General features: G+C 44.7%; 1 protein-coding gene and 2 long non-coding RNA genes across 5 annotated transcripts in view; 2 read left to right on the top strand and 1 right to left on the bottom strand.

The window, feature by feature from the left end:
- The window catches only part of LOC140649775 (uncharacterized), a 162,189-nt gene extending 148,251 nt beyond the window's left edge, over positions 1–13,938 (top strand). Inside the window, exon 3 of the long non-coding RNA XR_012041748.1 lies at positions 13,892–13,938. This is a non-coding gene — a long non-coding RNA (uncharacterized lncRNA). The remainder of the gene's footprint in view (positions 1–13,891) is intronic.
- A 3,622-nt stretch (positions 13,939–17,560) lies between these two features.
- On the top strand, positions 17,561–26,414 carry LOC140649782 (uncharacterized). The gene is made up of 3 exons (XR_012041756.1): positions 17,561–17,642; positions 25,302–25,466; positions 26,332–26,414. It is a non-coding gene; the product is annotated as an uncharacterized lncRNA (long non-coding RNA).
- BMP2 (bone morphogenetic protein 2) overlaps positions 17,994–27,624 on the bottom strand; it is a 103,309-nt gene continuing 93,678 nt past the window's right edge. Inside the window, exons 5-6 of one of the 3 annotated variants that reach the window (XR_012041749.1) lie at positions 20,297–20,418; positions 17,994–19,971 (exon numbers count right to left, since the gene is read on the bottom strand). Coding sequence is in view for 1 of the 3 variants with exons in the window: in XM_072857470.1 (XP_072713571.1) it covers positions 22,433–22,445 (13 nt within the window). In the remaining 2 variants the exon portion in view is untranslated. Of the gene's footprint in view, positions 19,972–20,296; positions 20,419–22,117; positions 22,446–27,624 lie in introns of those variants that run through there. The other 2 variants (XR_012041750.1, XM_072857470.1) reach the window with 2 other exon arrangements.

Here is a 27,624-nt window from a genome sequence, read left to right on the forward strand (position 1 = left end):
TTTTTGGGTTTTTTTTTGTTTTTTTAAATCACAAAGTAGATAAGTCACAGATGCCAGTGAAAAATTTAAAATCGGAAATTTGGTCTTGCCTGGTGTGGCTGCTGAGCTGCTGAGCCAGGGGACTGGTGCTCAAGCTCAGTTTGGGTACCACTTTTTTCATGTTGCTAATCCAGGACATATTTCACGGGTGAGAAACTGAGCCCCAAGGATGTCAGAAGGGCTGAGCTGATTTAGAAGTCTGCTCTATGCTCTTAAATCAGGAGCCTATGGTCCCTATACGGTGGGTGAGTGCACCGCTCCTGGAAGTGCTCTGGATCACCCCAGCCTAGCTCGCTCCTAGCTCACACACATGATAGCCTGGCTATAATGGAAGCCTGAGCTTTTAATGTAGGCATTGAAACTAGATGGTTTGAGTTAGATGGGTGAATACCCCCCCGGTGCAGTGTGTCCAGATTTATACAGGAAGTCTGTGGCAGAGGCAAGAATTGAACCCAGCTTTCCTGTGACCATCTTTTTATTCCCAAGCTTCCAGTTAAACTATAATCCATCTTGAACCACTTACTGGAAATAGTTCCCTAAAAATAAATTGAAAGTCTAAGTGATCAGGAAGTTTACCTAAACTTCAGAGGCAGGTTAATATGAGAGTGCTTTGTACTGACTCATTGGACTGGCTCTTCTTGCGGCGTGCAGAGCGTTAAGGGCACTCACCGCTCCTCCACAGGATTACTTCGTTAGTCTGCTCCTGGAGATCAATCGTTCCCGTGAGATACAGCCTTTGAAATCTCACCCGTTTGGCCTCATGAAAAAGAGGCATTGGTGAGATTTGGGCAAATGATTAAAAAATAAAAAGAGAGGGCCTCAGATGAAAGAGGGCCACTTTGTATAAAGTACCTAAAAGCTGCGTGTCGGAAATACATTGCAAACCTAGATTTAGTTCTTCAGCAGCGGTAGGAAGAGGTTTTCACAGCTCACGCGTGGCAGCTGATGGGGGAAGTCTCCCTATAGCCAGCAGGAGAGCGATGTTTCTCACCAAGCCCTCGTGACCAGAAGGAAGGCTTGCAGCCTGTCTTGGTGTTCCTCTGGCAGGAGAAATTAGCCTGTATCAAAGGTCTAATAAAGTTGAGAAGTAATTTGGCCTCTCATACTTGAGTTGCTTTACTCCTGAGCACAATATGTGTGCTACTAATAGAGACAAGACTGTTAAATAAGGTGACAGGACAAAAGTTAGCTGACATAATTAAACTGCTGTAATTTTTACAGGGTTGTTTGGTTTGTGTGTTGTTCTTTGGGTTTTTTTTAAAAAAAAAAAAAAAAACAACAAACAAACTTAGCTTGGCACAGACTCAGAGCAAATGCAGGGAGGTGTGCATTAGCAGCAGAACAACCTGGTCTGATGTGGAAGGTGCTGAGCTTGCAAACATGATGCTGCTGGTCCCAAGCTCTGGTCAAGCGGTCTCGGGTCTCCCATGAAGCCATGGCACGAGCCTGTGGTGGCCCCTGGGACTGGTGCTCATGGTGGGGTTTTCAATTAGGAGTTTGGGTGCAAGGATTCCCTGTGGTCTGGGAGAAATCCTGATGGCCGTCAGTGGTCTGTCGGTTGCAAAATATGTGGAAATTGTGGATCTGCGCTGTGGTGTTTGCTGGGTGACATCAGGACGTGATTCCTGCTGGGGCCACTGATGGGAGTGCAGAGTGAGAGCTGCCGACCCAGCTTCAGGCAAGGAGCGTTGCGGGTCATCCGCCTTCTCAGAAAGGATCTGTGATTGTCAGTGACTTTGAGCGTTTGCCTTCATTTAGGAGAGGATGTTATTATAACGCATATTTTGTTTTGACATTGCACGTGCATATAGGTATATGGTTTTTTGCACGTGTGCGGGTGCAATATGTTAAGATTATTGAATACAAAATATTTGAAAAAGTTTAAATTCCAGTGAGGGCACTAATTTCATTGCATTTTATGGTTTCTCTCTGGAAGGGAATCACAGATTTCAGCTATACAAGGGGGAAAATGGTCACTTGTTCTTATTCCAGAAGCAGAGCTGTCCTATTTAAAAACAAAATTCTTAAACCAACTCCATCCAGTCTGAGTATATCAAGTCAGACATTGCCTAAAACTGGTTGGAAAACAAGAAAGAGGGGGGTTTTTTCACCCTAATGTATGTAAAATCTCCATGGGAATGTTTACATTAGGCAAGTGCCTGCCAGCTTTATGAGGACAGCTAAATCCCTGGTGGGGACCTTGGATACCGCTGAGCGTACAGGCTGAGACAAGTTCTCACCAAAGTACAATGCAGAGCCTATTTCTTAGGTATAGGAAGCAAAGTGGCCTTGGTTTCAGGGATGCTACGTGTTGCTGTCCAAGGGAGATCGAGAAACCGGGGTGTGAAGGTGGGGTTTTTGCAGTTTATTCAACACTACACAATGAACCCCATCCTGACAAAATACAAACCCCACTAAAGGTAGCATGAAACCTACCTGAGCTGGAAACCTCTGGACCAAAAATAGGCCATTCCCTGTGTTTCCTCCATGGTGAGATGTCGATATTTTTTTATTTATTTATTTTAATTAATTTATTTATTTATTTATTTATTTTTAATTTCCTACCCTTCTCCCCAAGGGAGCTCATGGAGAGCCATGGCCAAGCTCTCTAAGGGCAGCCGCAGCCAGCACCCTCCTTCCCACAGCCCACGGGAATGGGACTTTGGTTGGCAGCACCTGGCTATATTCCCTAGAAAATGGAGAGATGTGCTAATATTGCCTGGTGTGTCCCTATTACTCTCTTTTGGCAGGATTGCAACATGTAGATGTCCAAAAGGCAATAGACGGGCTTCGTTATCGCTGGGTGTGTGTAAGTATGTGTATAAAGGAGTATGCGGTATTGTGTGGTGCCGCTCACAGCACGTCTGTGTTTCTAATCAAAGGCAATGGTCCACTTGGAGAATATCCCCCTTTACCTGGCGAGTGACGGCACAGGTCAGGACTGCAGGAAAAGTCTGTGTGAGAGAGAAAGATGGAGATGGGGGCCAGTGGAAGAACAAAACGGATAAAAAAAGGAATTGAGGGCGGTGATGTTTAACTCGGACTATGGGAGTAACTCTCCAGAGACAACATCCTTCTTCTAATCTTAGACTTCCTTGGGAGATATATATGTCTGTGTGCCTGTATGTATAGGTATGTGCACAAAAGCACACTCACATAAAAAAGAAAAAGCACCCACAGCACTTACTAGCCCCTCTGCTGAGGGCTGCACACAGCTGTCTTCTAAGGTTTAAACCTGCTCATGATAAATGTGCTGTTATTCTGGCTGCAGATTTTTATTTCTGGGGATATCAATTGAATTCTTATTATGAAAGCAGAAAATTGGAGTTACATCTGGTGACTGACGCATGTGACAGTATCGTTGCGAGGAATTCCAGTTTCCTGAAGCTTTTCAATTAACTCGCTGCACTTTTCCTCAGGTGCTACACGCTTGGTTTTTCAGCGTGTGCCTGCTTCCAAGTTGTAAATCAACGAGTAGGTTATTGTACTTTCGTAGGAGCTCTTGTGCCAGTAAAATGAAACAGCAAATAATAAACCCCGAGGAGATTTATATAGCCTGAGTTGATGAAACGATTACTTTCTCATTCTTAGGCTCGCTCAGAAAGGCAGGTTAAAAATAACTGAAAATTTACAAGAGCCTAAAACCGAATCTGAAAAGTACAACCTCAGCAACTTATTGGGCTCGGCCTAGCGAGCGCCAGATTTACTGTTTGCAATTTCTTCAACTTGTTCGGTCATTTTTTTATTTTTTTTTTTTTAACTGCCCCCTCCCCAAGTTGATGACAAGCCTTGGCAAAAACATCTGTGCAAATAAAGCAGGGGAAAGAGTGAAGGAACCTGGCAAAGAGCCCCCTGTGTCTGCTATGGCAAAAATGTTTGATAAAAGCATCCTTTCCCCCAATAGCCTGAAGTCTCCAAGGGTCACGACTGACATGGTGGATGAAGAGCCTTCTTGGGTTATGGGCGCCAGGGGCCTCGGCCGGGCTTCCTGGTCTCCTCACCATGGGTAAAGTTTCAGCAAGGGTCTTGAGAAACCTCCACTGTGCTTTCAGAAGTGAATGAGGAGCTCAAACCCAGGCAGGGTGGGGATGTCTCCGCTGGGGCTCCAGTCCCCGCACCCAGCACTGTTAATGGCTTGTGCGTGGTGACTTTTTTCATGCTAAATGCCTGCGCGGTGGCGGGAGCAGAGACTAGACCTGGTCTCTGCAGAGCTGTCGCCATCTGAGCCTGACCCATGGAGCCCTACTGCAGACACGGAGCTGGCGTGAAGGGTGTGTGTAAGGCTTTACGTGGCAGGGGCCTAATGCTCTGACAACAGCAGTGTACGGCAGTGAGCCGAACAGATGCCAGGGCATCAGCAAAACGCTTGCAATCAGCATATCTAGGACCAGGGCAGGGCAGAGCAGAGATGAGCAGTGATTTGGGAGTGATGGGAAGACTAACTGAGTTGCTCTGAAGGACGCGTGTTGTTTTTATCCCTACCTGATACATCAGCTTGATAAACGCTCTGCTGACAGCATCGGGATTAAGCTGGCAGCATTTTCCATTCAAGACACGTGGGGAGGTCCCACGTTCAGCTGGAGCATTGGGGTCGGAAAGCAACAGGTCAGTGACTGTGTTCCTCTAGCCCTGCTGATGATGGCAAAGCCCTGAAATACTGCATTGCCCCTGCTTTTTGCTCTGCTGGTCCTAGTGAATAAACCCAGCAGCCTCTTCTCTTGCACAACTAAGATGCCTTCATGTCCTGGTTGTCCTCTTCCTCTGTTTGAGCTTCCTGAGTGCCTGAGAACCAGTCTGTCCTCTTTGAGTCATTCCTGACTCACTGCCGTGCCGAGGGCACGCCAGGTCCCCACGCACCCAGGGACAAGCAAAGGCAGTCACCTCTGTGTGACACCCAGGCTTGACCACAGGACCACAGACCCCTTGGAAGCCACCTTGTTCTCTGCTTCCTATTGAGACCTCCCGAGGAAACAGTGCCGTGCTCCAAAGCTGCCCTTCAGGGAACAGCTTGGGGTTTTACAGCCTTTAAACAATGTTGCTTTCCTATTTTTCCTCTTCTCCTGGAACGTGGGCAGGTGAATAACGCATTCCAGATTGACACAGTGAATCCTGCCCCTTCGGCTCTGCATCACACTGCATCCCATCTTGTATCTTCTGATCCCAGCATGACCACGATGGCTAGCCAGGATACCAGCACCTCCCCGTCAAAGGCTATTGGTGAAAAAAAGCTTTAGTCTACATTTTTCTGTGCAACTTTTGTAGAGTTCATTCCAAAGGCAGGGGGAAAATGAAGAGATTTGTTGGTTTTACAGCTGCAGAGATATTTTTGTCATAAATCAGGAAAAACAAAAGAACATAAAAGTGGGCTGTTAGATGGGGGTAAGAGACTTTGGTCTTTCCAATGGAAAGTTCTTCTTCCCCCCCCCCCCCAATGAAATCTCTACAAGCATGTTTGTTTTTTAGAAAAGACTTTTTTTCTTTTTTAACCGAGAACAGCATCAACACGTTGCTTTCAGCTGGCCCAGTGACTTCCCCAGTGTCATGCTCCTCTCCCCAGAGAGGTTCGGCTCCCTCCAACCAGAGGGCGTTCCCCAGCTATTGTCAGGCCGCATCTATCAGTGCCACAAATCTTCAAATTAAAAATGGTGGCTAAAATAAATAATTATATGCATTTTAATGGGCCAATTACCCTCTGAAGGTTTGCATGTGATTCTTATTTTCTATGTTATATAAAAGCTAAGGGTGGGATTTTCAAAACCACTCAGTGCTGGCCTAATTCTGCTCCCATTGAAGTCAATGGGGCTTTCTTACCCTCGACTGTAATAGGAGCAGAGTTAAGCCAGTGCTGAGTGCTTATGAAAACCACATCCTAACTATGCTCCCAGACCTCACCCATATTTCTGCTTTCATGGCATGAAATTTGTTTTCATCATATTACATGTGCTGGAATGCTGATGTCTAAGGGAAGCTACTAGGGATTGAGTTCAATATTAATTCTGGCCGGGCTTGGCTTTGTGGGTTACAGCTAAAGCGTTCCTGTAAGCGCAGCGTGGAGGCTCATCACACAAATAACGTCAGCAGTGTCAGGACAAGTCAGAGCTGGGCCAGGCCCCAACTTGTCCCAGGTGCTCAGGGTTTAGGGAAGGCACAGGGAGCACCTTGTCCTCCAGGCAGACACCTCCTGCGAGGACCAGACTCCTTCACCAGCCATCTCTGTACCCGTGACCTTGCTCCTGGAGGAGGCAAGTCTGCTGGGAGCATTTCTGGGTGGACTATGCCTGAAACGGTGCATGCTGCCGTTCTCACGGAAGTCAGTGTCCCAGATCCACTTTCTTGAGCAAAGGTCCTTGGCCATGAGTCCCTGGAGCTCTGTTGGCTTGGGGCAGGACCGGCCTTCTGAGAACAATGCTGGGAAACAACTTGTGCGGGGGGGTTCAGATAATTGGACTTTCCACACAATACCATTTGGATAGAAGGTATCTGTTTAACTCAGAAATGTCAGTTCTTCATAGAGTAGTGCCAGATTGCTACTCTCTGTGAACGTGGTCAGTTTTTTTTCTTTTTGGTAGTTTTCGTGTTTTCCATTTTCTCTTTTTTTTGTTTATTTGGTGTGTGTGAGGAGGTTGTTTGCAGTTGCTATAAAAGTTCTACTTTGATTCTCAGATTCTTGATAAAAAGTTGACCTCTATTCTACTCTCTTATGGGGGAAAAAAAAAGCACAAACAAACCCCACAACAAAACCGTTCCCTAATCTTACTCCTTAATGTCACTATAGCACATTGCCCATCAGGCATTCTGGCAAAATCCTGTATTTTGTGCTTGAGTTGATTTGGAAATGACTGTGGAGGGGGAAGGTGGCTGTGCCAGGTGATTTGCTCGTGCTCAACAGCAGATGGGATGTGATGGATCCCATCCCAGTGACCTCTGCCATCTTGGGATGTTGTTGGGAACCTGGTGGAGTCCAAAATGTGAAAACCAGTTTTCACCAGTGAAAATTCAGCATAGGGCGGAGCTCCCACCCCAGTCTCCATATCCCAGAGATGAAACCAACTGGAAAGAGCTGCAATCTCTTTCCCTGTGGCCAAGAAAGTCATTTTGTGTTCCCTGTACAAGCTGGACTGAACTTGGCCCATGGATGATTGTTGCTGTCGATCCAAATCTCCCAAAAGGCTGGTGTATTTTCTTGCTAATAAATGTTCCACAAATGTTTTGAATTTCTGCACTCATTAGGGCTTAGGGAGGCTGTTTGTCAGGACCAAAGAAGTCTTCTACAATAAACCAGCAGCTGTCTGCAAAGGGTGAGGAGACATTTGTTGCCGTGAGCCGAGTCTGCTGTCAGCAACCAGGCCCCTGACCAGCCCTAGTAAATGTTTTATTGATTTAATATTAAATTAACTGCCTGGCATAAGGAGTGCATTATTTTTAATGGCATTCTGATATTAGGGACTGCAGTTTGCTAGAATGCACCTGTAAAATTAGTATCCCCTAGTATTCTGCAGGAGCCATAAAACGTAATGCTCTTTGTGTGCAGTGCTCTGAAGCTCGACATGGGTAAAGTTACATGGCGCTCGCTTGCAGCCTATCTGATGGCTGCACCAGTTCCTGCTGTGAGAGGAGGAGGAGTTAAGTCCTCTGGGAAGGCTTATTCTAAGTTCATCTCTTCTCTGCTCCGAAAAGGGATAAATGGAGCCTGTGAAGCCTGGGTCCTAATCCCGGAGCGTCGTGTCTGACCAGGCACAGTAACTCACAGCAGCGTGTGCACAGGCCACTCGTAACAGCAAGGAACCCTTCTGTAGGGGGTCAATGTTGCACCAAATGGTTTTCCCCAATTTTTTTTCAGTAAATTGAAAGAAAGGGAAAAAAATTACAATTAAAAAGTATTACTTGTTCAGGGCCAAATGTGCCACTCTGGAATTTGCCTTTTTTAGTGAAGAAAAGGCATTTGGAAACAAATATCATTCAAAATTTAAATAAAGACACACATTCCTTAGTGTAAGCATGAAAATATTTGCTAATTTCAGAATTCATGTCCCTTTTTTTTTCCTAAACTGGACTATGAAATTAACAGAGGAAAACTTTCAGCCCAAATAAAAAAAAAAAGTCAACATCACCCAGCTGTAGTTCATATCATTCTTTACCTCTGGAAATTGGGCCATAAAGAAGGCCAACGCATCGGTAGGAGCACACCGCGCTCCTCCCTCTGGGCGAGGCGCAGCAGCCACCCTGCCCCCCTCCCGCAGTGACGCGCCGAGTAGCTGGGAAGGATCCCTGCAGCAGTGCTTTTAGCTCGAGGAAACGCGCCATGGATGCGTCCGTGCATCAGTTTTACCGAAGTCTACAGCAGTTTGAGTAAACTCAGTGCCCTTCACAAGCACTCGGATCATGGTTGATGGGGACGCTTTTTGCATAAGCTTTGCTGTCTAGTGGAAAAGTTGCTTTTGGTTCCTGCTAAGCACTGCAGCCTCTTTCCATGTGGTGATTTCTTGTTTTTAGCAAGTTGTCCTATTCGAGTACAAAGAGAGACTTTTTCTTATGCCAATAACACGCACCTTGCTGCTCTATAATTACCGTTGGTTTTCCTTAAAATTACAGCGATTGCTGTTTTGTTATAGCAACCTTTTTCTTTTTGTTAAAATGCGCACCTAGTAAATGTTGCATTTGGTTTTATTAAGGTTGTAAAAATGCCACATTTGAGCTGTTTATATTTTTTAACTCCCTCAGAAATGGTTAATTACAAAGTCAAATCTTCTTAAATGGCATTCAGATGGGGATTCTGAGAAATCCCAAGATTTCTGAGAAGTTTGTTTCGCATTGATTTCACAGCGATGAATCACAACGCTGAAACAACAATGGATCCAAGATAGACTGACAAGCATAAAACCATGATCTTAGTACTTCTAAGTACTCGGTTATAAAAATAAAAACCTTAAATTAGAAGTTCAGAATGTCAGGGGACGAGATAGGATACCAAATTTTGTATGTTTTGTCATTAAATTAAAGTTGCTTTAAAAACTGGGGAGCTAAGGGGGGCTCCACCTGTAATTGAGTGACCAAACTAATTTCAAGCAGCAGCTATGAGCAGGACAGCAATCTCAGTGGGTGGATCGTGATCAAAATGGGCACAACGGCGGGATGTGATACAATATATTTTTCAACTGCTTCATGAAATACAAGATCATTCTCTTTGTCATCTTGTTTGTAAAGCCACTAATGATCTCTTTTTTTCTGATTGCTTGCTTGGACATATCAGTGAATGAAATCCATGTTTTATTACTCCTAAGGCAAATGTTGACAGCAAATGTTTATTTTTTGTTGTGATTTTCCAGAGGAAATATAAGTTTCCTTCCAAAAAATTGAAAATTTTACTGAACTTACTTTTTCCTTGGAGTTTTTGGGGACCGAAAATCAAATACATCTTTTCTAGGGAAAAAGAGGGAAAACGGGACAGAAAACTGAAACATAATTTAAAAGCAATCAGTCATTGTCTGCAGATGTTGTTGATTCAACAGACAATAGTTTCTGTAGGAAGTTTCAAAAGAAAAAGGTTAATGAGCACTCCCTGTGAGAGTGCTCTTTTGTTTTGATAGTTGTGACCAAGTTGTAATGAATTTGTCAGAAGACAAAGTCTACCCAGCACCTCTGCAGGGCTCTGAACCATGTGGGTGCTCCAAGGGCATAGAGAAAACCGTGTAGAGTAGATCTGTGTAAAGGTTCCTGTTGACTTCAGTAGGTACTAGATCAAGAAAACCTCTAGGTTTTTGTGTTCATGTCGGTGGTGTTCTTCCTACTCTTCTGCCCGTTTTCCCTCGTGTTGTTTGTGGTGCTCGTTTGCCACCTTTCATGCAACGTTCAGAGGTGAATACTTTGTAAGAGGGCCCAAATTTTGCATTTTGGGCCATTTGCACAGGCTTTGCAAAGATGTGACAGCTTAGTGCTAGTTTTAGGAGCTCTTTATGTGAGTGACCTGCCCATTTTGTGCTGGCTGTCAGCTCAGCTTTGAGACTGAAGATTAGGAAATTATACAAAAAGGTGGGTGACTGTTGGGTGATTGCTTTTTAGTTGACAAATACAGATAATCCATTGCCCGGGCAACTTGAGTTGACAGAGTCAAACCGTACTTTTTTCAAAGGATGTGGTGGATTTACTTATTCCTGTTTCTGTGTTTGATTTACTACCACATGATTTCATTAAGTAAGAACTTAACATGGGGATTTCTGCCAAGCAACTTTAGGCAAGGCCCATATTCCACAAATCCCTAAATTTAAGGGTGGTGGGTGGGGGAATCATCATATTTTTCTAGCAGATGTCCGTTCTGCCTGTGGACTAGAGTTTGGGGTGGTTTGTTATTACTGTTGTTGTTTTAAAACCCTTGTAAAATTATGTTTATATTCCTCCCATTAGATAATGACCTTGAATTTTTCCATTCAGTGAAGCTGAGGACAACTTTAATAACTACTAATTCTCTAATTAATAACAACATTGGAGGGAATAAAGGAGAAACCTTCAAACAGGCAGCGTTTCAGGCTTGAACTGGTTTCAAATTCAGACAGGGTTACTTGGAGCTCTCTCTTGCCCTCCTCCAATGTGAGGGCACACAGCTCATGTTTGTTGGTATTTCTAAGTAGATAAAAGTGTGTAAGAAGGTTCCTCCCTTTAACTACTGGATAGAAAATCCATATCCTGGTAGCTCAACTGTCCAGGTCACGTTAAATTTCTGTGGAAGAAAATGAGAAAATGCAAAGAAGAAAATGCCAAAGAAAATGCAATGAGGGAAGAAAAAGTGATGTAAGTTGGCCAAGAAATAAGTTACAATTCTTGGCCCAGGCTCTGTGGTGGTATAAATCATTACCACACAGCTTCGGTGTAGCCATTCCACTTCACCGAAGTTTTAAATTTGACCTGTTGTCAACTTTGAGCAAAGGTGGTAACAGTCAAAATTACCCCAGCCCCAAAGCAATTTTGCCCACTTTTGTATGCTGATCTTCACCCTCAAATGCTATTTTTGTCCCAGTCTTCAGCATTAGAGTGAATATAATGCAAACTGAGATCATAGGAGCAATGCCACTGCTGAAGGTCTGGCTTGGGAAAAAGGCACACCCGGGGCAGATCTTGGCCTCTGTTTCTGAGCTAGATAACAACTCCTCTGCTCGAGAAGGATTTCTAGATGACACCTAGCAAGGAGAGGTTTGAGGCATTTTAGTGATCCTTGTCCATTGTAACCAGCCTCAGCAGACTCTTGTTGTTGCTTTGAAATGTTCCAGGTGAGCCTCTGGAGATGTCTTTTGGAGCCCATGCCAAACAGCTCACCTGAGCTCGGGGGTCCGGGCCAGCACACGCAGCCCCTGACCAGAGCAGGCTGGGAGGCTAACGGTTAGCCTCAATACTTCTTTTTTCTTATTTATTCTGCTCTCCTTTCTTGGCCATTTCAGGTCTTGGCTTCAGAGGACATCAACTGTCTACCATCCAGCACCTCATGCTGCTGCTCACCTTTGAAACATCTTAAATGTTTCTTGGGTCATTGCCCCAAGAAATCGTGTTTACATCATCTCTGAGAGACATTCAGAATTAAGAGAAAAAATGGCCAGAACAGCTTAGTGCTTTTGGCTTATTGTTTGACTATTTAAAGACATTGCATCTGGAAAGTATTCCATTAATTTGTGGCTAGCACCTATATATCAAATCTATGAGCTTCCAAGTAAACAGCTGTCACTGGAGCTGTCACGGAGGGAAATTGGCACTGCTAGCTTGTGGTGAGCAGAGAGGGAACACGCTGGTACAGACTAATCCAAGGAGGAAACATTAACCCAGATGTGTAGAGGACAATGAATGAATTGTTCCTTAGAGCTCCTCAACTTCTCAGCTGGATTAATGAGACACAATTAAGGCCTCAGGCTATTATATTCACTCACACACATACACAGAAGTGTACATAATCATCATAGCCAGAAAGATGGGGTTGCATACCATAACTATATACCATAAAACAGCCTCCGAGTCGTCCCTGCGTACGTGGGAAGGGAGGACGCGTGTTTGAGGGAGAGAGGAGACTGTCCATGCTGGTGGCAACCTGTCTGTAGGCTGGTTGGATCACGTAACCATCTTTTGATGTTCAGACAGCTTGAAACAAATGTTCATGGCTTCCTCAAGGAAGACACGGTAGAGCCAGGACCCATCCAGGCATTGGTGTAGCCGGGGATGCGCGGGGTGCTTGCCACAAAACTTAAGATGCTTTGGGGCTGCTGCCAGTGCCGGTGGCCTTGTCTAGAGTTGTGATTTCGCACACAAGCACCTCAGAGCGGTGCAAGAAGTTCTACCTGAAGCCTGGTGAAGTGCTGAGGCGAGGACTCAGCTTCAGCTTTCAAACGCTGCCGTTATTGGCAGAGCTGTTTGTTGTGCGGCCTAGGGCAGCGGGGTGGGGGCCTGTTATTTTCAATTACATGTTTGATCAGTCTGTTTTCCGTGCGGTGCTCAAATAAATGAACTAATTAATTAAGAGGAATTGTATACATGGAATTGGGACAGAGATGATAATCGCTATTTATATTTTCTTGGGAGGGGTGTTATGGAAGCGTTGAAAAACCCCATGGCAAGATCAGGGTCTCTGGTGGTAGGTGCTGTGGGGCACCTGGGGAGCTTCCAGCTGAAATGGAGGAAGGGCAGCAAGAAGAAGGGTTTCCCATCCCCTTTCCAGAGGAAGGGTCTGAGGCCAAGGGAGATGAGGCGAGTCCCCAGAGGAGGTGGCCCCGTCAATCCCAGGGGAAGCATGGATGACACGGGACGGAAAGGAAAACCCTTTCCCGCTTGTGCCTAACAGCTGCTCTGGCACCTACTGTAGATGCTCTGGCACTCCACTGGACTCGGGATTTACCTTCTGTTTACTAACCAACCCGAAGTGGGTTTGAACTGGTGACCTAAAGGTGAAAGGCTCTGCATCTTATTAGAATTACTGTGAGCTGCTGAATGAGTCCCCCATGGCAGTTAAGATTTGATTATGGTTCTAGAAAATGTTCAGCTTTTACAATTAGTGTCAAAGCAGTGGTAAGCCCCTCTTTGATTCCTGGGTGTAGGCTCGTGCTTTTCTTAACCTCACACATATGCTGGCATATTTACAGTAAGTGCTCAGGGGTTTCTTTTTTTTATTTTTTTTTTAATATATTTTTGAATTAAAAATGAAAGTTCCCTAGGGAAATTATGCAATGGGAAATAGCCACTTCAATAAACTTGACTCACACATTTTATTGATTATGGTAAATTTAATTATTCCATTTAAACCTTGCTTACACACACAAAAAATTTATCCTTTTCTTCCTACATGTTTTTTCCTGTTTTTGTATCCCTTTCTATAGACCAAAAGTGTACTATATATTATTTTAAACTTTTTAGAGGAGAAATACTCAAGGCTAAGTTTGTCCCCCATAATTATAAATTAAAAATTAGAAAACATACCATAAATCTTATTCAAAACATCTTCAAATAGAACTACTAATTGTTAAACAGCAGTAATTATAGCTTTTAAATACTCTTTTGCCTCTGCCATGTATTACGTGCACCAGTTTTGCTAAGGGAGACAATTATTCAAGTGCAAAGGATGTTTAAAAAAAAAAAAAAAAAGAAAAACCAACAAAGCATAGAGCAGAATAGGTATTTTTCCTACTCAGTACTTCGTTAGGCAACGCTGTTCATTCTCTTTATACTTGGATAACACCCAGAGGTCTCAGTCTTGTTTGGAGACCGTTGCACTGAGGTCTTTAGAGGCTACAGTCCAAAAGGCAGGGAGAGAGCTGCAGGTCCCTGGGTCTTACCTTATTTCCCTACAAAGCATTGCTAGTGGGTGTCCGTCTTTCTCTTTCAGTGAGCTGCTGCTGCTGCTTCTGACCTACTGAACTACGTTCAATCCAGGTAATGACCTTTTTTTTTTATTCTTAAACTTATGAATGTTCTCTCCTTCCTGGGAAATGCATTCATTCATTACCTTGTGACTGTTCCCACGGATAACGGGTCTGTGGGACTGAGGGCAAAGCAATTCACCATGGCTAGAAATTAGGACGTGGGAAGAGGAGTTATCACTAGAGATGAAGAATCAAAAGTAATTCACGAAGTTGGTACTCCCTCTTGCATGAGGGGGAGTGTTCAGAGCCAGCCCATCCCAGCAGTGAGGCAAATCATGGTTGGTCTTCCTCCCTGAAGCTGCAAAATTCAATCTGGAAAGGGGCTATTTGGGGTTCTGGAAGCTGAGGCTGGCCAGTTTTGAAAGTTGAGATGGGGCCTGGGGTTTGTTCAAGGCTTTGTTGCTTCCAGATACATCTTTCATCTGAGTTCTTTCACAGGGCTGTCAGACCTGGGCTTCTCTGAATCCCGTGGCCAAATCCTCATCTGGTATAATCTGAAAAGGCCTCGTTTATTTTAAGGGAGCTGCACCTCCTCAATCATTGGGGACAGCCTGGGAGCAGCCGGTGAGAGTGCAGGGATGCTGAAGGAGGAGCGACAGGGCTGAGATGTAGGAGGCTCTGGAGGCTGCAGGCAAGCAATGTCTCCTTCACTCTCCTCCAGTTTCTCTCCTGGTGGCACATTTGACTGGTATCGCTGTTAAGCACAGTGACTAGCCTAGCACCCTTCTGGATGTTCTTTCTTGGCAAAAGATGGACTGGGGAATGCTCTATGGAGACCTCGATGCCGTTTACATCCTTGGGTTTCCTGCGTTACAGTGTAGGGGATGCTTGGGGGGGGGCGGGGAGAAATTGGATGCTCTGTAACCTGGTACAGGTTTCAGATTTATGTGCTTTATTCAAAAAGTATAGCTGGAAATAAGTACTTACATATTTCTAAATGACCTACCCTTAAAAATAACCATAATCTGATGTAAACTGGCGAGGGTCCCTTGAATTAAATGGATTCAGTCCAGCTTGCACCAGATGAGGATTAGGCCCCAAGATTCATGCAAGCCCAGTTGTGATGACCTTGAAAAGAACTTAGGTTAAAGATGAGTTTGGAAGCAATCAAGCCAAATCATAAGCCTGGCTGATTTCAATGGTTTTTCTGGCAAGTCCTAGTTTTCTGAGAATATGACCTTGTTGCAATATGTATTACACCAAGTCCTTCACTTAATGAGCCCATTGCCACAGATGTCACTCTCCATGCCATAACTCCCCAAAACATTTCAATTTCCTTCCCCGTAACTGTCACCACGCTTGCTCTGGCTGCCGCGGGGAGGGAACTTAGCCATGTAGCAGATCCCAGACTCAGCTTTTGGCCTAGATGACACGCAGAAGAATTATTTTGCAGATGGGCCAACCTAGGACACGTGTTCCCACTGGGATCGGCGCTCTGCTCCCCCCTCGCTGCCTCCTTAACGAGAGTGCAAGAGCTCGAACCAACAGCCAACTCCACAAATGGCAACAACAAAAGACTCCTTGTCATTACCCAGGCTGACTCAAAACAGAGTAGGAAAGGGGATTTTTTTGACAGAGCTGTGGATCACAGACTCACCATATGCAGCTCGTCACCTAGTGCTGTCAGTGATGCTCTCCGTTAAGTTATAAAAATCACCTTCTTGCTCCTTGCCTCAGTTTCCGCAGCTGTGGGCCACGGGCTCTGCGATGATTGGAGATGTGACCTGTGGCTTCTACAGTGATAGTGGTAATATAGAGAGACATATAAGCAATACTCCAAATGGAATGCCCTGCCAAGAAGGAATTTTGAAATTTGACTTAAGAGTTTAAGAATCACCCCAGAAGAAAAATTTTGCTTCCACCTTACCTCCCAAAAAGTAAGCCTGTGTCTGTTGTCTCCATTCCTGCTTTTCACGGTCTTGCATAACGATCTACGTGAAAACTTGAAGGTGAAAAAGCCAAATGCTTCACGCTCTAAATTTTGAAATGGCACAATTGCAGTGCTCTTGGCGTTTTTGTTTTTCCTCTGGATGTTTTCCTTTCAAAGCAAAGTGCAGTCAAAAAGGGATCTGCTTTTGTTAAGTGACTCCCTTTTGGTAGAACAGCATATTTCGAAGAAATATATGTGTATTCCTTATATTTAGCCTATATAATCACAGATATATATGGTTCTTTGAAGTTTTACCAACCGTTTCTATTTACTGCTGCTTCAAAGAAAGCAGAATCGAGTGCTCTCTGGAATCCTTCCTCTCCCAACACACACAGACCTCAAAGTTGAAAGGAAGTTGCAGTATTATTTCCTTCCCTGCCCATTATTATTATTATTATTATTACTAGTGGCAATAGCAAGTGCTGATCCAGTGAGGTGCTGCATACCTTCAGCTCCCATGGGAGTCCCTGACAAGAACAAATATTTCCATAAAGGGTATTTGCCTGTGATGTACAGGCACTGTGGTCAATCCTAGCCACCTTCCAGCTCTTCTCCAAACGCAGGAGGAAGAGCAGGATTGCCACAGAGGGAGACCTCCGGGGGGAAAGGTGCTCCTCACAGCCAGGGGATCCCGGGGTGCTTTGGGAACGGGTTTAAGTACAACATTTTCTGCAATGCCTTAGTCCTCGTTAGTGCTGAAGATGCACAGACACAATGTGCTGACCACCTGCTTCGTTTCACTGTGGCACCATTGTATTTCTTTGAGAATAAGTATTTCCTCTTCCGCTCTTTACAAGAATCCCATGATTTCACGTAGGTAAAAAAGTCTTGATTTTTCCACATCTCTTCTTCCTTTAGCCCACTTGGTTCACTGATTCATTTTGTACACTGGAAGATGCAGTCAATTTTTAAGCTTTATTTGTTTCCCTTTTTCTGTTTATTTTTGTTGTTATTGGTTAGTTCCAGAAAGAGCAGTCTGAATGCCGTATCTGCCGGAAGGCACATGCGCGTGGGCTTCTTACTTTGCCACCCCTCCGCAAGATTTCATTGCATTTGCTTAGAATTTAATCTGTAACATGCACTGTAGAGCTGGTCCCAAGGCAGTGGCTCATCACTTGACATCCTTTCTCTTAAGATCCCGCTTCCTTCTGCGTAGCCCCGGCAAATGGCTTTATTGCCGAGGATAGCCCAGCAAGCTGTGATGAGTGAACAGCAGCTTCCAGGAGGAATGCTCCTCCATATTTTAAGCTAGTCTTTCTTGGAGGGTTGGAAAAGAGGAGATTGGGGTGGTTTTTTTCCTTCCATGTAATTTGCTGATGTTCGTAGTTGCACAGAGGGACACCAGGAATCTGATTTAAAAAGTGGTCCTCCAGGGTTATCCTGATGATTGCTTGATCACTGAAAAGGCTCAAGAAAGTTTCAGTCTCCAACATCTCTCAGCAGCTGATCTGAAGCAAACCTGGAGAGGACAACCCCATATCCTCAGAGCCCTCACCCAGCCCCCTTGGTCACTGAGACATCATGGCTCTTTTTCAGTCGGCAGAAGCCCTCTCTGTCTCGCTACAGAGCCCAGGCATGCCTTGAGACAAGAGTAACTAGTCATGCCCCGTCTATCTTACATGCTCTTTTTTTGAGTACCTCCCAGACTTTACTATGTTTATCCTCTTAGCACCTCTGTAATTATCTCTCTTGTAACAGATGAGAAACAGAAGAATATGGAGGTTTTGCAATTTGAGCTGAGCCGTGCAGGAGCTCTTTGGCAGAAGCAGGCGGGCTCCCGAGGGGTGAGTAATGTTTTTTTGACAATCCCATTAGACTGCTGTTTGTATCCTTACGTACCTGCATACAAGCCCAAAATCAAGCCCAAAGCATCTTGCACAGAGCAAAGTCACTCTTTGAACCTGACTCTTCTGGGACCGATGGCAGGCTTTCGCCACAGTCCTTCCCAGTCCCCATCACAATTCCCAGAGACCAGATCTGCAAAGCAGTTCCACTCTGTTTCAGTTTGAAGGATCAAGTCTTATTTATGCAAGCAATATAAACATCATTTTAACTTGACAAGTATACAGAAAATTGAGAACAGCTGCAACCATTGCGTGCAGTGTCCTGCAGCATAATTTTGTCCAAAAGCACGGAGCGTGCTCACAACTGTATTTTAAGCAGCGTGAGTGACAAAGTGAATTGGATGGCACTTGGCTTCAAATATATGCTTATGGTCAGCCCTATTAACCAGTTAAATCAATGAGAACTTTACCACGAACCTGAATACAGCTTTAAACCCTGAATCGGCAGTAGCAGTTGAGCGTAAGAATTGCCGAGTGGAGAGGCAAACCGACTGGGTAGTGTGCTTCAGGGGAGGCACATGCTTAGCTGAATGGAGGGCTCTGTGTAAAACCAAGCGGAGCAATGGAAATCAGATCAGCAACGCGAAGTCTGGCTGGTGAACGTCCTTCCCGGCATGTGAGTCAGCGGCAGGTTAATTAGGCATAGCTAGGCAGGGAGCAGTGGTTTTGACAGAAGAGGCTTTAATTGATAGGATCATTTTCAGCACAATAATATCAATTAGCAATTGCGATAGGGAACATGAAGGCAGGTGGAGCACTTTCTGTCAAGATATTTTTATAAGGAATTAGCCTGTATAAACACCCATTGCAAATACATTGTCCTTGTCAGGTGTAATAACTGCCTTGGCACATACCATCTCTATTCACAATGGAAAGATAATTAAAGACACAATTGCACGCTACGGTGTTTCTCCCAGATGCTAATTGTGTCACCGGAGAGATCTAAACAATTCTATTAGGAAAACACTGGGTGACTGTTAATAGTAATTTCCAAAGTGCAGACAATAAATAGATGGAGAAAATGCTGTGAGCGTTGAGCCAGCCTTGGAAAAAGCTGGAGGAAAAATTGTATTTCTGAAGTGAACATGGAAATTTGAAATGGGAGTTAGGTGCCTAAACATCTTGGAGGAACTTAGACCCTGAGCTTACTGAAGCCAAATCCCGCCCTAGCCGACAAATAATTTCATATTTCACAGCTTTCACATTTTCCTCGTAGGTATGTTGTTCTTAGAAGCTTATACAAGAAGGGCTGAATCCTGAAGACATTACTTAAAGGAAATTTCTATTCATGTCGCTGAATATTCACTACTGATAATCCTAGTAATAATTCTCATGAAAAACTGTGTTATATTACCTGTTGCATTTTATTATGTATAGCATATATAATATATTGTATAACTCTATATTACAGGTCTACATTACATACCTGTAATATTATGTTCTGGTAATTAAGCCAATTAAAGTGCAGTTCTGAGCTCATTAAACCCAAGAAATATGAGATCTCAATCAATTCAGTTTTTATCTAGATAAAATCTTATCAAAGCCAAGTGATTCAGTCCTTAAAACCAAGTGTTCTTATGTCTGTGTCTCCGTTTATGATGCATAGATACACGTGATCCAGAGAATGCCTGCATAGGCATATGTGACCTGCATGCATAGTCCCTATCGCGGAGTGAGCTGCTGATGGATATTTTTACCGCTTTGGTTCCCGTGATACATCTGAGTGGGATATTCTGTTAAAATCGTAACTTTTTAAATATTTAATAATATCACAGGATACTTTACAGATCTCATACAAGCAATGCATAGCCCTCTGTCAGGTATGTAGGTTTTGCATGTTGTCCCTCAGAGGACGCCAGGATGACTTAGACGTGCCAAGTTGTCCTGCTGTGGTCAGATGCCTTTTTCCCAGGTGCTGCAGTACCTAAACTGGTCTTTGCAGAGTCAGCAGGTCCAGCTCTCTCCCTCTTGTCTCTTACGGGCTGAGAGGTGATCCTGAAGCTCTTTTGAAGTCACCCAGGACTAGTGCCTGTCTGCCGGGAGCAGGACATTATACTCTGGAAAAAATATACTCGGGGCAGAAATCTTCGTCCCACTCAAGTTCTCCCACGGCTCTTACAGTGGGGACAAGATTTTGGGCAAAACCTCACTGCCATCCCAGTCAGTTGCTGTGAGCGTGTTTCCTGGCGCTGAGCGACGGCTTTTCTGGGCTTTGCACCTCACATTAAGAGGAGACATTTGGTATGGCCATGTTGATGATCGGCAGAGGCTGCAGAAGGAAGAATTCAAATTATGCAGAGAGGCAGCAGAGGAATGGTAGTGACAACAGGATTAATTGAGCTGGGTTCTGGTTCTCACACTGACAGAGTGCCTCACCCAATGTTCTGCACTCTGTTTCGTGTCTGCGTTGGTCAGATATATTTCAAGCTGTTGAGGGTAAGGACTGCCTTCACACTATGTCTGTACAGCATCTGAACAGTTGTCAAGCCTTGAATCTTGGCTATTATCTCTAAGGTGGGCTCTAACATCAGCAATAACAATACTAATATTAATGATACTGATGATGATGCCAAGGAAAGACTGATGATAGTTACCTTTTAATATGGTCCAGAAAAGCCGCACACTTCAGGTTCAGCTCATCCAGAGCAGAGAAGCTGTTTGTATTTATATTGTTTTTCTGGTGGGAGGAGAGTGTTCATGCCCAGAGTTGGAGAGCCTGGGGACAAAAGAGAATTATGGAATGATTTTTCTATTGTCCCTAACAAGATTATGATCAGAAAAAGAAGGAGGGAGAGAGGAAAATGTGGATGTTGTTGTTATTACCAAAATGAAAGAATTTTAATATAATCATAGCAGTTAGGGAAATGTGTTTTTAAAGACCTTGAGAGAGGTCATAACGAGAGTTTACTTTGTAGATCTAATCACAGTTTACAAGACCATATGCCAGTTCCCAGTGGTGTCCATAGCGAACAGCAGGACACCAGTAATTTTCCAGATGTGGCTTCCCCGCTAGAAGGAGAACAAAACCAGTGAGAAGAACTGGAGCGACCCAGCACTGGGGGAGCCTCTGAACTCCTCTACGTCTTTTGTCTGGGATGCCCTCACGAATAGTTTGGTTGTTGCCTGGTAACATTGGCATAAATTCTTCTACAGTGTGACCATGAGCCCACAAGAGGAGAAACTCGGAGAGGGATCATAGGATCTAATTTTATGGAAATGTCTTCATGAAGCAGCACTGAAGCATACAGACCATGACATCTGTCCCAGATACCTGATGAGTATTTGAGGCCACATCAGTAGTGGGGGAGAGGGGAAGGATGTTGGGTGCCAACAGGGCATTACTACCTTGTGAAACACGCTAGCACAGAGAAGATCACGGCCTCAACTTCTACCCTAAGCTTCCTGTAACTCCTGCAAACACTTGCATATTTGGCCTCCTTTGGTCAGATCCTTCCATCATCCACCCTTGGCTCTCGACGTTGCCCCAGTCACACTGCAGCGCAAGCACTTTCCAAGTCAGAGCACACCAGCAATGGGACAGTTTGCAAGGAACTATGTGGAATCACTGGATCTTCTCCTGTTTTTGTTTAGAGAGAGTTGTGGTTGCAGATGCCTTTCTTTTGGAGGAGTAGATTTAAGAGGAAAAGATATCCTGATGAAGGTGGAAGAACAATGTTAAACAGGAAAGGAATCTGTGGAATCATTTTATCTTGTTGTTCTTGCAGCCTCATGCCCTTGCTCCAGGTTGCTCTTTACCTCTGTCTTGTGTGCTTTGTCCCCTGCTTTGTGATTCACATTACCTCGGGGAAAGGAATTGTCACGGTTTGTTGATAACACAGAGGTTTCTGATGTCACCTGTAACTGATTCATAGCTTACTTCGGAAGATTAGGGAACAGACGAAGATCCACCAGAAGGCGGCACGTGCCTGCATGATAGCTTCAACTGTGTAGGCTCTAGCTGAGGTCTAGGCATTGCTTGCACCTTCAGTCGCAGTGAGCATATTGTCATTTCCAAAAAAAAGCATAGATAATGATAGCCAAATCTTTACACGGGAGGAAGAGGTGGCGTTTCCTAATGAGCTGGAGATGGAAGGAGAAAATTTTAGTCAGTGACCCTGACTGGTCATCTCGGAGCAATGATGCGTCAGAAGACTCCGAGGCCTCGCTTTACTTAGCCAAACAAGCGCTGCCTGCCCTCGCTGCTGAGCACGACAGGAGCTGCTGAGTCAAACGGCTCCAGCTAGGGCTGTGCCGAGGAGGAGTGTGCTGCTATACACATTACTAAGGATTGGTTGAGAGACTTGGAGAAGAAAAGGAAAAAGCCCTCATGGGAGATGGTCTACTTTTAATGAGCCCAAACCTCTTCCACAAATTAAGTGAAATATTTTAAAAGGAAACAATATTACTTTGGTTTTATTTGTTTCAGCTACTTAGTTACAGCTCCACGTGGACACAATTAATGGAGGAAATAGAGTATTTTATAAGCCCAGGACTCTGAGATAGATATTTTGTGACCATGTGAAATTCTTTGCCCTAATCACCGCACATTCCTTGGGAGAAGGTTGTATATTGCCGAAGATTATTAACCTTGGTTCCAAAAATGTTGTGTCTAGTCATTGAATGCCAAAGGTCAAAAATTGTCACGGCACTACTCGGTGATGAATTTTGCCCTCCATTTTTCATTGAAGTCCCTGCTGTCCATCTCTGGCTCAGGTCTGTTCTACTTCTCTTCAAAGTATTCCCCTGCAAGAAAGAGAGAAATGACCTTTCAACTGGAGCTAGTTTTATTTCCCAGATCCCTTTCAGACTCCCCCTGTGACTTCATGTAAATCACTTGGACGTTCAGTACTTCATTTCTCCGTTTTTTAAATAGAACTAGTATGATTTCCCCTTTATTTGCTCATTTACATGACGAATTTTTCAGGACAATGGATCACCTTGTTTGGGTGGTATCTAACACCAACCCATCTAATCTTTGCTGGTCAAAGAAGAAAAACAGATTGAGGTAAAACCTGGGGATGAATGTTGTTTAGATGAAGAGTTTCATTTGTGCCTTGCCCTGCTTTCTTGATGATAGGAAACAACAAAGAGGTCACCCTTAGGAAAAAATGATGGTTTTCCATTCTTCTGGGACTGCCTCAAATATCAGAGGCAGGATCCATAAAATACCAGGTCTGGGCTCTCTGGCAGGAGTGAGTGTGACAGCAGGGTGTGATTTCTGAATGGAGACAATTGATCAGTTCCTCAGATGATACAGGTCTATACACCTCATTAATCAGCCATCCGCTTCTCACAGATGGACCTAAATGTTCTCCTTTTTAGCTCTCACATCAGTGCTGCTGAGAAGATTTCATTGCAACAGGCCATTACACGGAGGTAAACAACATCTCGTGGATGCAGTAATCTGTGCAAATATCCTGATAGCTAAGCACAGTGGTGGAGTAAACAAACAACCAACCCCACCACCCCTTCCCCTCCACCACGCCAATACCTATAGTTTACTGTACACATCGCTCTTCGGGGCCGTGCAGGGATGGTGTGAAGCCATTAGTAGGGCAAGGGTGAGTGACTTCTGACTTCAGCGACCCTTAAAGTTAATCCAGCATTGTAGGGGCAGAATTAAATGTGATGAGCTCAGAAAGTGTGATAAAACCAGATTTAAGTGCACAGCTGGGCAGCAACCTATAAAGGCAGAATTTAAAACCGTAATAAAAACTTTGTAATCTAATTACGACGGTAAAGTTAAAGGTGAGGTATTTGCAGCATGATTCACATGCACCACAGCTAACCTCTGACATCTTGAATATATTATGTGGTTTCTTCACTACAGGAGTAATTTTTGAGTTGCTCTCTCACACTACATGGTTCCCTACGTTTTATTCTCGCGCCCTGTCTTTGGAGGTTGCAGAACAGGACAAAACTGTGGATCAGCATTTTGCAAAGCATCTGCTTTTCTGTGCTTCTTGCTCGAGGCCTCTTAGAGCTGCTCCTCCCCGTGCTCTGGGCACCCAGGCAGAGATTGTGGCAGGTGCACACCACCTCCAAAAAACTGCAGCTCCTAAGAGAGTCTGAGGAGAAACCACAGAAGGAGCAGGCATGTCTCAAGCTGGTTTTAGCCTAGCTAGTCTTAGCACCGACAGGAGGGAGGATGCAAAGCAGGTCACAGCTTGGATGCAGGATATGATCCCAGGCAGCCAGCTCCCGTTAAAGCCCATGTCATCATGTCTTCATTGCAATTGGCACCTAATTAACGCCACCTCAGGTATGCAGGTATCTCTCTGATTTCAGTACTGGCTTGTCCAAAAACCAAAGGGAGGGGAAAAACCAGCCCCATGAACTCTGCCTGGTTCTCCTTCACCACTGCCAGTGGACAGGGCTTGTTTTGCCCAACAAGCCCTTTTGGTGGGGTTCAGAGTGCTCTCGCCAGGATGGACGCTGTCAAGTATGACAACAACCTTAGATCCAAGTCTAACATCTTTCAGCAGAAAGACCACAGAGGAGTTAAATACTCTAAAATAAAGGTCTCTCTCCTGGGTCCCGTTAAGTGTTGTCCAGCGTCCCAAGAGCACTACGTGTATGGGGGGTGTAGTGGTGGGATTTAAACAAGTTTGCTCAAGCTGGTAACAGCTGGGCAGTTGCTCTAGGAAAGGCAGCCGAGGAGATCACTCTGTCTTCAGCCAGCTTGTGTCAAGACAGAAATTGCAAGTAATTTGGAAACCTACCCCATGCAATAGTTCTGACTTTTCTTTTCTACATCCCAAACAGCAATAAAAAAATGGAGCAGAAACATCAGAAGAAAATCTTTTTATATGAAGTCTGAAAAATTCTATATTGTTATTTTTTTTGAACTAAAAGAACTTGGTGGCATTTCTGAAATCAAATTGCATTGCATTTCATTTCATTCTGTTTGAGTTTACCAAAAGGTTTCCTTTTCAGTCTGATTGACACCAAGCTATATTCTTGCAGCGTAATGCTCACAGGAGTTGTTCAGGACAGCGTTGTTTGTAGAATCAGCATCCCAAAATAAACTATGTCCTCCCCCAATGCAATGTGGACCCAGCTGGTCAGTCTCCACAAATGGTATTCCTAAACTGATGAAACATTTACCATGTTTGTGAAATCAAACGGAAACAGATCCGTTGCTTAGGTTTCCCCAATGGTAATCAAATAATATTTTTCCTGAAGGAAGCTAATAGTTTTTAAGATACTGCATTTCAGACCTGTCCCTCTTTTTCCCCTTTCATCAAGCTTGGAGGGGAACAGCACAGCCATCAAGGGCACTCTCTGCAGGGTTCAGAGTGACGTGTTCTCTCGTGGGAAGAGGAGGGTGTGAGAGCCATTAGCTAGAATAGATGATTGGTATCGGCAGTGGGTGGGAAAGAAGTGTGGGGTGCTCTTGGAAAGGGACTGCTCAAAGTTTCCAAGGGCAGCTTGCATTTGTGATCCCAGGCCTATCTCAACATTGTTATTTAAAGAGACCGAGAGATGCTTTCTGTTTTGGAGAGAGAAAAATAAGTTATGTGTATGTATTAAGGTGCCATATACGCTTCTGCCGTTCCTGAAATAACTTCATCCCAAACTATCCTTCTCTTCATACAGAGCTGTACAACAGCTACACCAGGGCAGAACCCTCCACAGGAGACAACAACTTTTAAAATGCAATCAGGGACTCCCAGAAAACACCACAACAAACGCCCCGAAACACAGGAAGGAGCCCGCCAGCTGCAGAAAGCCAGTGTGAGGATCAAACGAGCGACGTCCCAGGTACAAACAGGGTGAGATCCTATCGAGCCCAGGCCAGCAGCCACCCACTGCGTGCTCCAGTGGGTTTAGAAATCCCATCTTGTACAGCAGCTCCTACATGCTTGAGCTCGCTGTACCGCAGAGAGAGTAAGGGAGCATTTAACACCCTCAGTCTGCAAGGCACAGACAGGAGGTGGTAAATACCTTGATAAGGAAACTGGAGTGAAAATACCAGCTTTAGGCAATCCAGATTTTATCAGGGAAGTATGCAGGGATGAGTAACTACCTGACATGCAGATGTGCCTATGCACAGTGCCAACAGCCTGCCAGTCCACACATCTGGCCTCAGGCGTCACGCTCGCGTTTTCAAACCTATGTGATTTTGGGGTATGTTGAGGGGTTATTTTTGCATGGGAGTCTCACTTACGTAATGGCAATGCCCAAAATGACTCTGCAGCTCTACGTCTGGAAGAATCTATAGATTTAACACTGGAGAACTGTTTTTCTGCTGTAAGAAGCTGCTCAGCTTCTCAGCGAAGGCTGTTGCTCTGCTTAGCAATGACATGCCTTTCATGGCATCGGTATGCATGTGTGGCAGGTGAAAAAAGGACCCTGGAATCCGAGGGCTCAGCGAAGTCACAAATTAATATTGTGTATTGCTCAGTGAATGGATGGTATCTCATGGGCTGGTGCTATTGCTGTCACCACGGGACCAAGAAAAGACCTGGTCCTATCATAGTCTGCAACATAAATCACAAATTTAGCGAGAGTGGTCAGAAACTGAAGGGCTGTGAACTGGCACAAGGTATATATTCATATTTGAGGAGATACGGGGATGGTCTTATGGAGGTAGTTTGGAGAATTATCACCAGGTCTCTTACTCTAGCTCTGGACCCCAGTAAAAGATTATGGAGCTGCCTGTTGGCTATTGTCCCTCGTACTGTGGATCGCCAGGGAAGTTGTTGCCTGGGTTTTCATCAACCAAGGTAGGAAACGTCTGTTCAGAGAGTCTGTTCCTGCTCTGATAGTGCTCTTCAGGTGACTTACAGGCTCTTGGACCTTTCTGTTTGGATTTTGCATTGATTCTTGATCAGGTTTACAATACAACAGACAGCACAACCAGCCTTATCCTTGGTGGGAAGAGAAGAGCAGGAAGAGCTTGGCAGCTTGAAGGGATGGCCTGGAAACGTGAACAAGGAGGAAGGAGAGACTGTTACCTCGCTGGAATGATAAAAGGTTAGGGCAGCACTCCTAGCCATGCCACGCCAGGGGCTTGGCTGCCAAAGGGGTGGGGATGGTCTCTTTCTGGGGGTGGTGCTTAAGTGTGGCTAATGACAACCATAAGTAGGAAAAATATGGACACTATTGGAGAGGGAGGCCCAGGAATGGATAAAGAATAAATTGGCTGCACTGTGTACAGAGAGGGCCAAACAGATGTTGGGCCTGATCCAGAGCCCATTGAGTTAATGGAAAGGCTCCCTTTGGTTTCATTGGACACTGTCTCAGACCCATTACAGTTTCACAGGAAGCGGTGGAGACCAAGAGTAATAACTTGTGGTAACGGCAGTGGTGTGTGTTGCATAGGTGTGGGCTGTGAGGTTTTCATGGTGAAAACAGATGGGTCTTACAGATCCGTCCGTTTGGCCTGGGTAACCCTCCTGCCCCCCTTCCCCTACCTGATGGTAAACAGTCTCATGTGGTTTTGGTCCTCTAGCCAACATTTTGGCATGATTCTGTGCAGAAGTGCCCTTCTGCCTCCTGTATTCCCCTTTCTAGTCAAGGAGGTTCGGGCGTGATCTCGTGGTGGCCCGTGATTTAGAAACCAGTGACTTGAGCCATCCACAGAGAAGGAGGAAACGAGGCCTGCTGAAAACTGTTGACCGGGGAGGAATTTTGTTGTGGACCAGCAAGAAAAATAATGTAAAGCAGGTGTTTCTGCAATCGTGAGACATTTGTAAAACTAACGTTGTCCAACAAGTCTCCCACTCACATTCTCGTCCACACAATATGGCGAGGTCTCACACGAAGGACCGCAAATAGAAAACATCTCTCTGTACCGGTTGGCGTACAACCTGTACTAGGGCCCCCCTCCCCTTCTGCTGCCTGTGCTTTTCTGTTTATTTAGGTGTGTGTCTTTGTTTCTGCTTTTATATTTAGCACGAGTAGAAAGGAAATGGGA

The sequence above is a fragment of the Ciconia boyciana genome, chromosome 3 (genome assembly GCF_034638445.1).
Source record: "Ciconia boyciana chromosome 3, ASM3463844v1, whole genome shotgun sequence".
NCBI lineage: Eukaryota > Metazoa > Chordata > Aves > Ciconiiformes > Ciconiidae > Ciconia > Ciconia boyciana.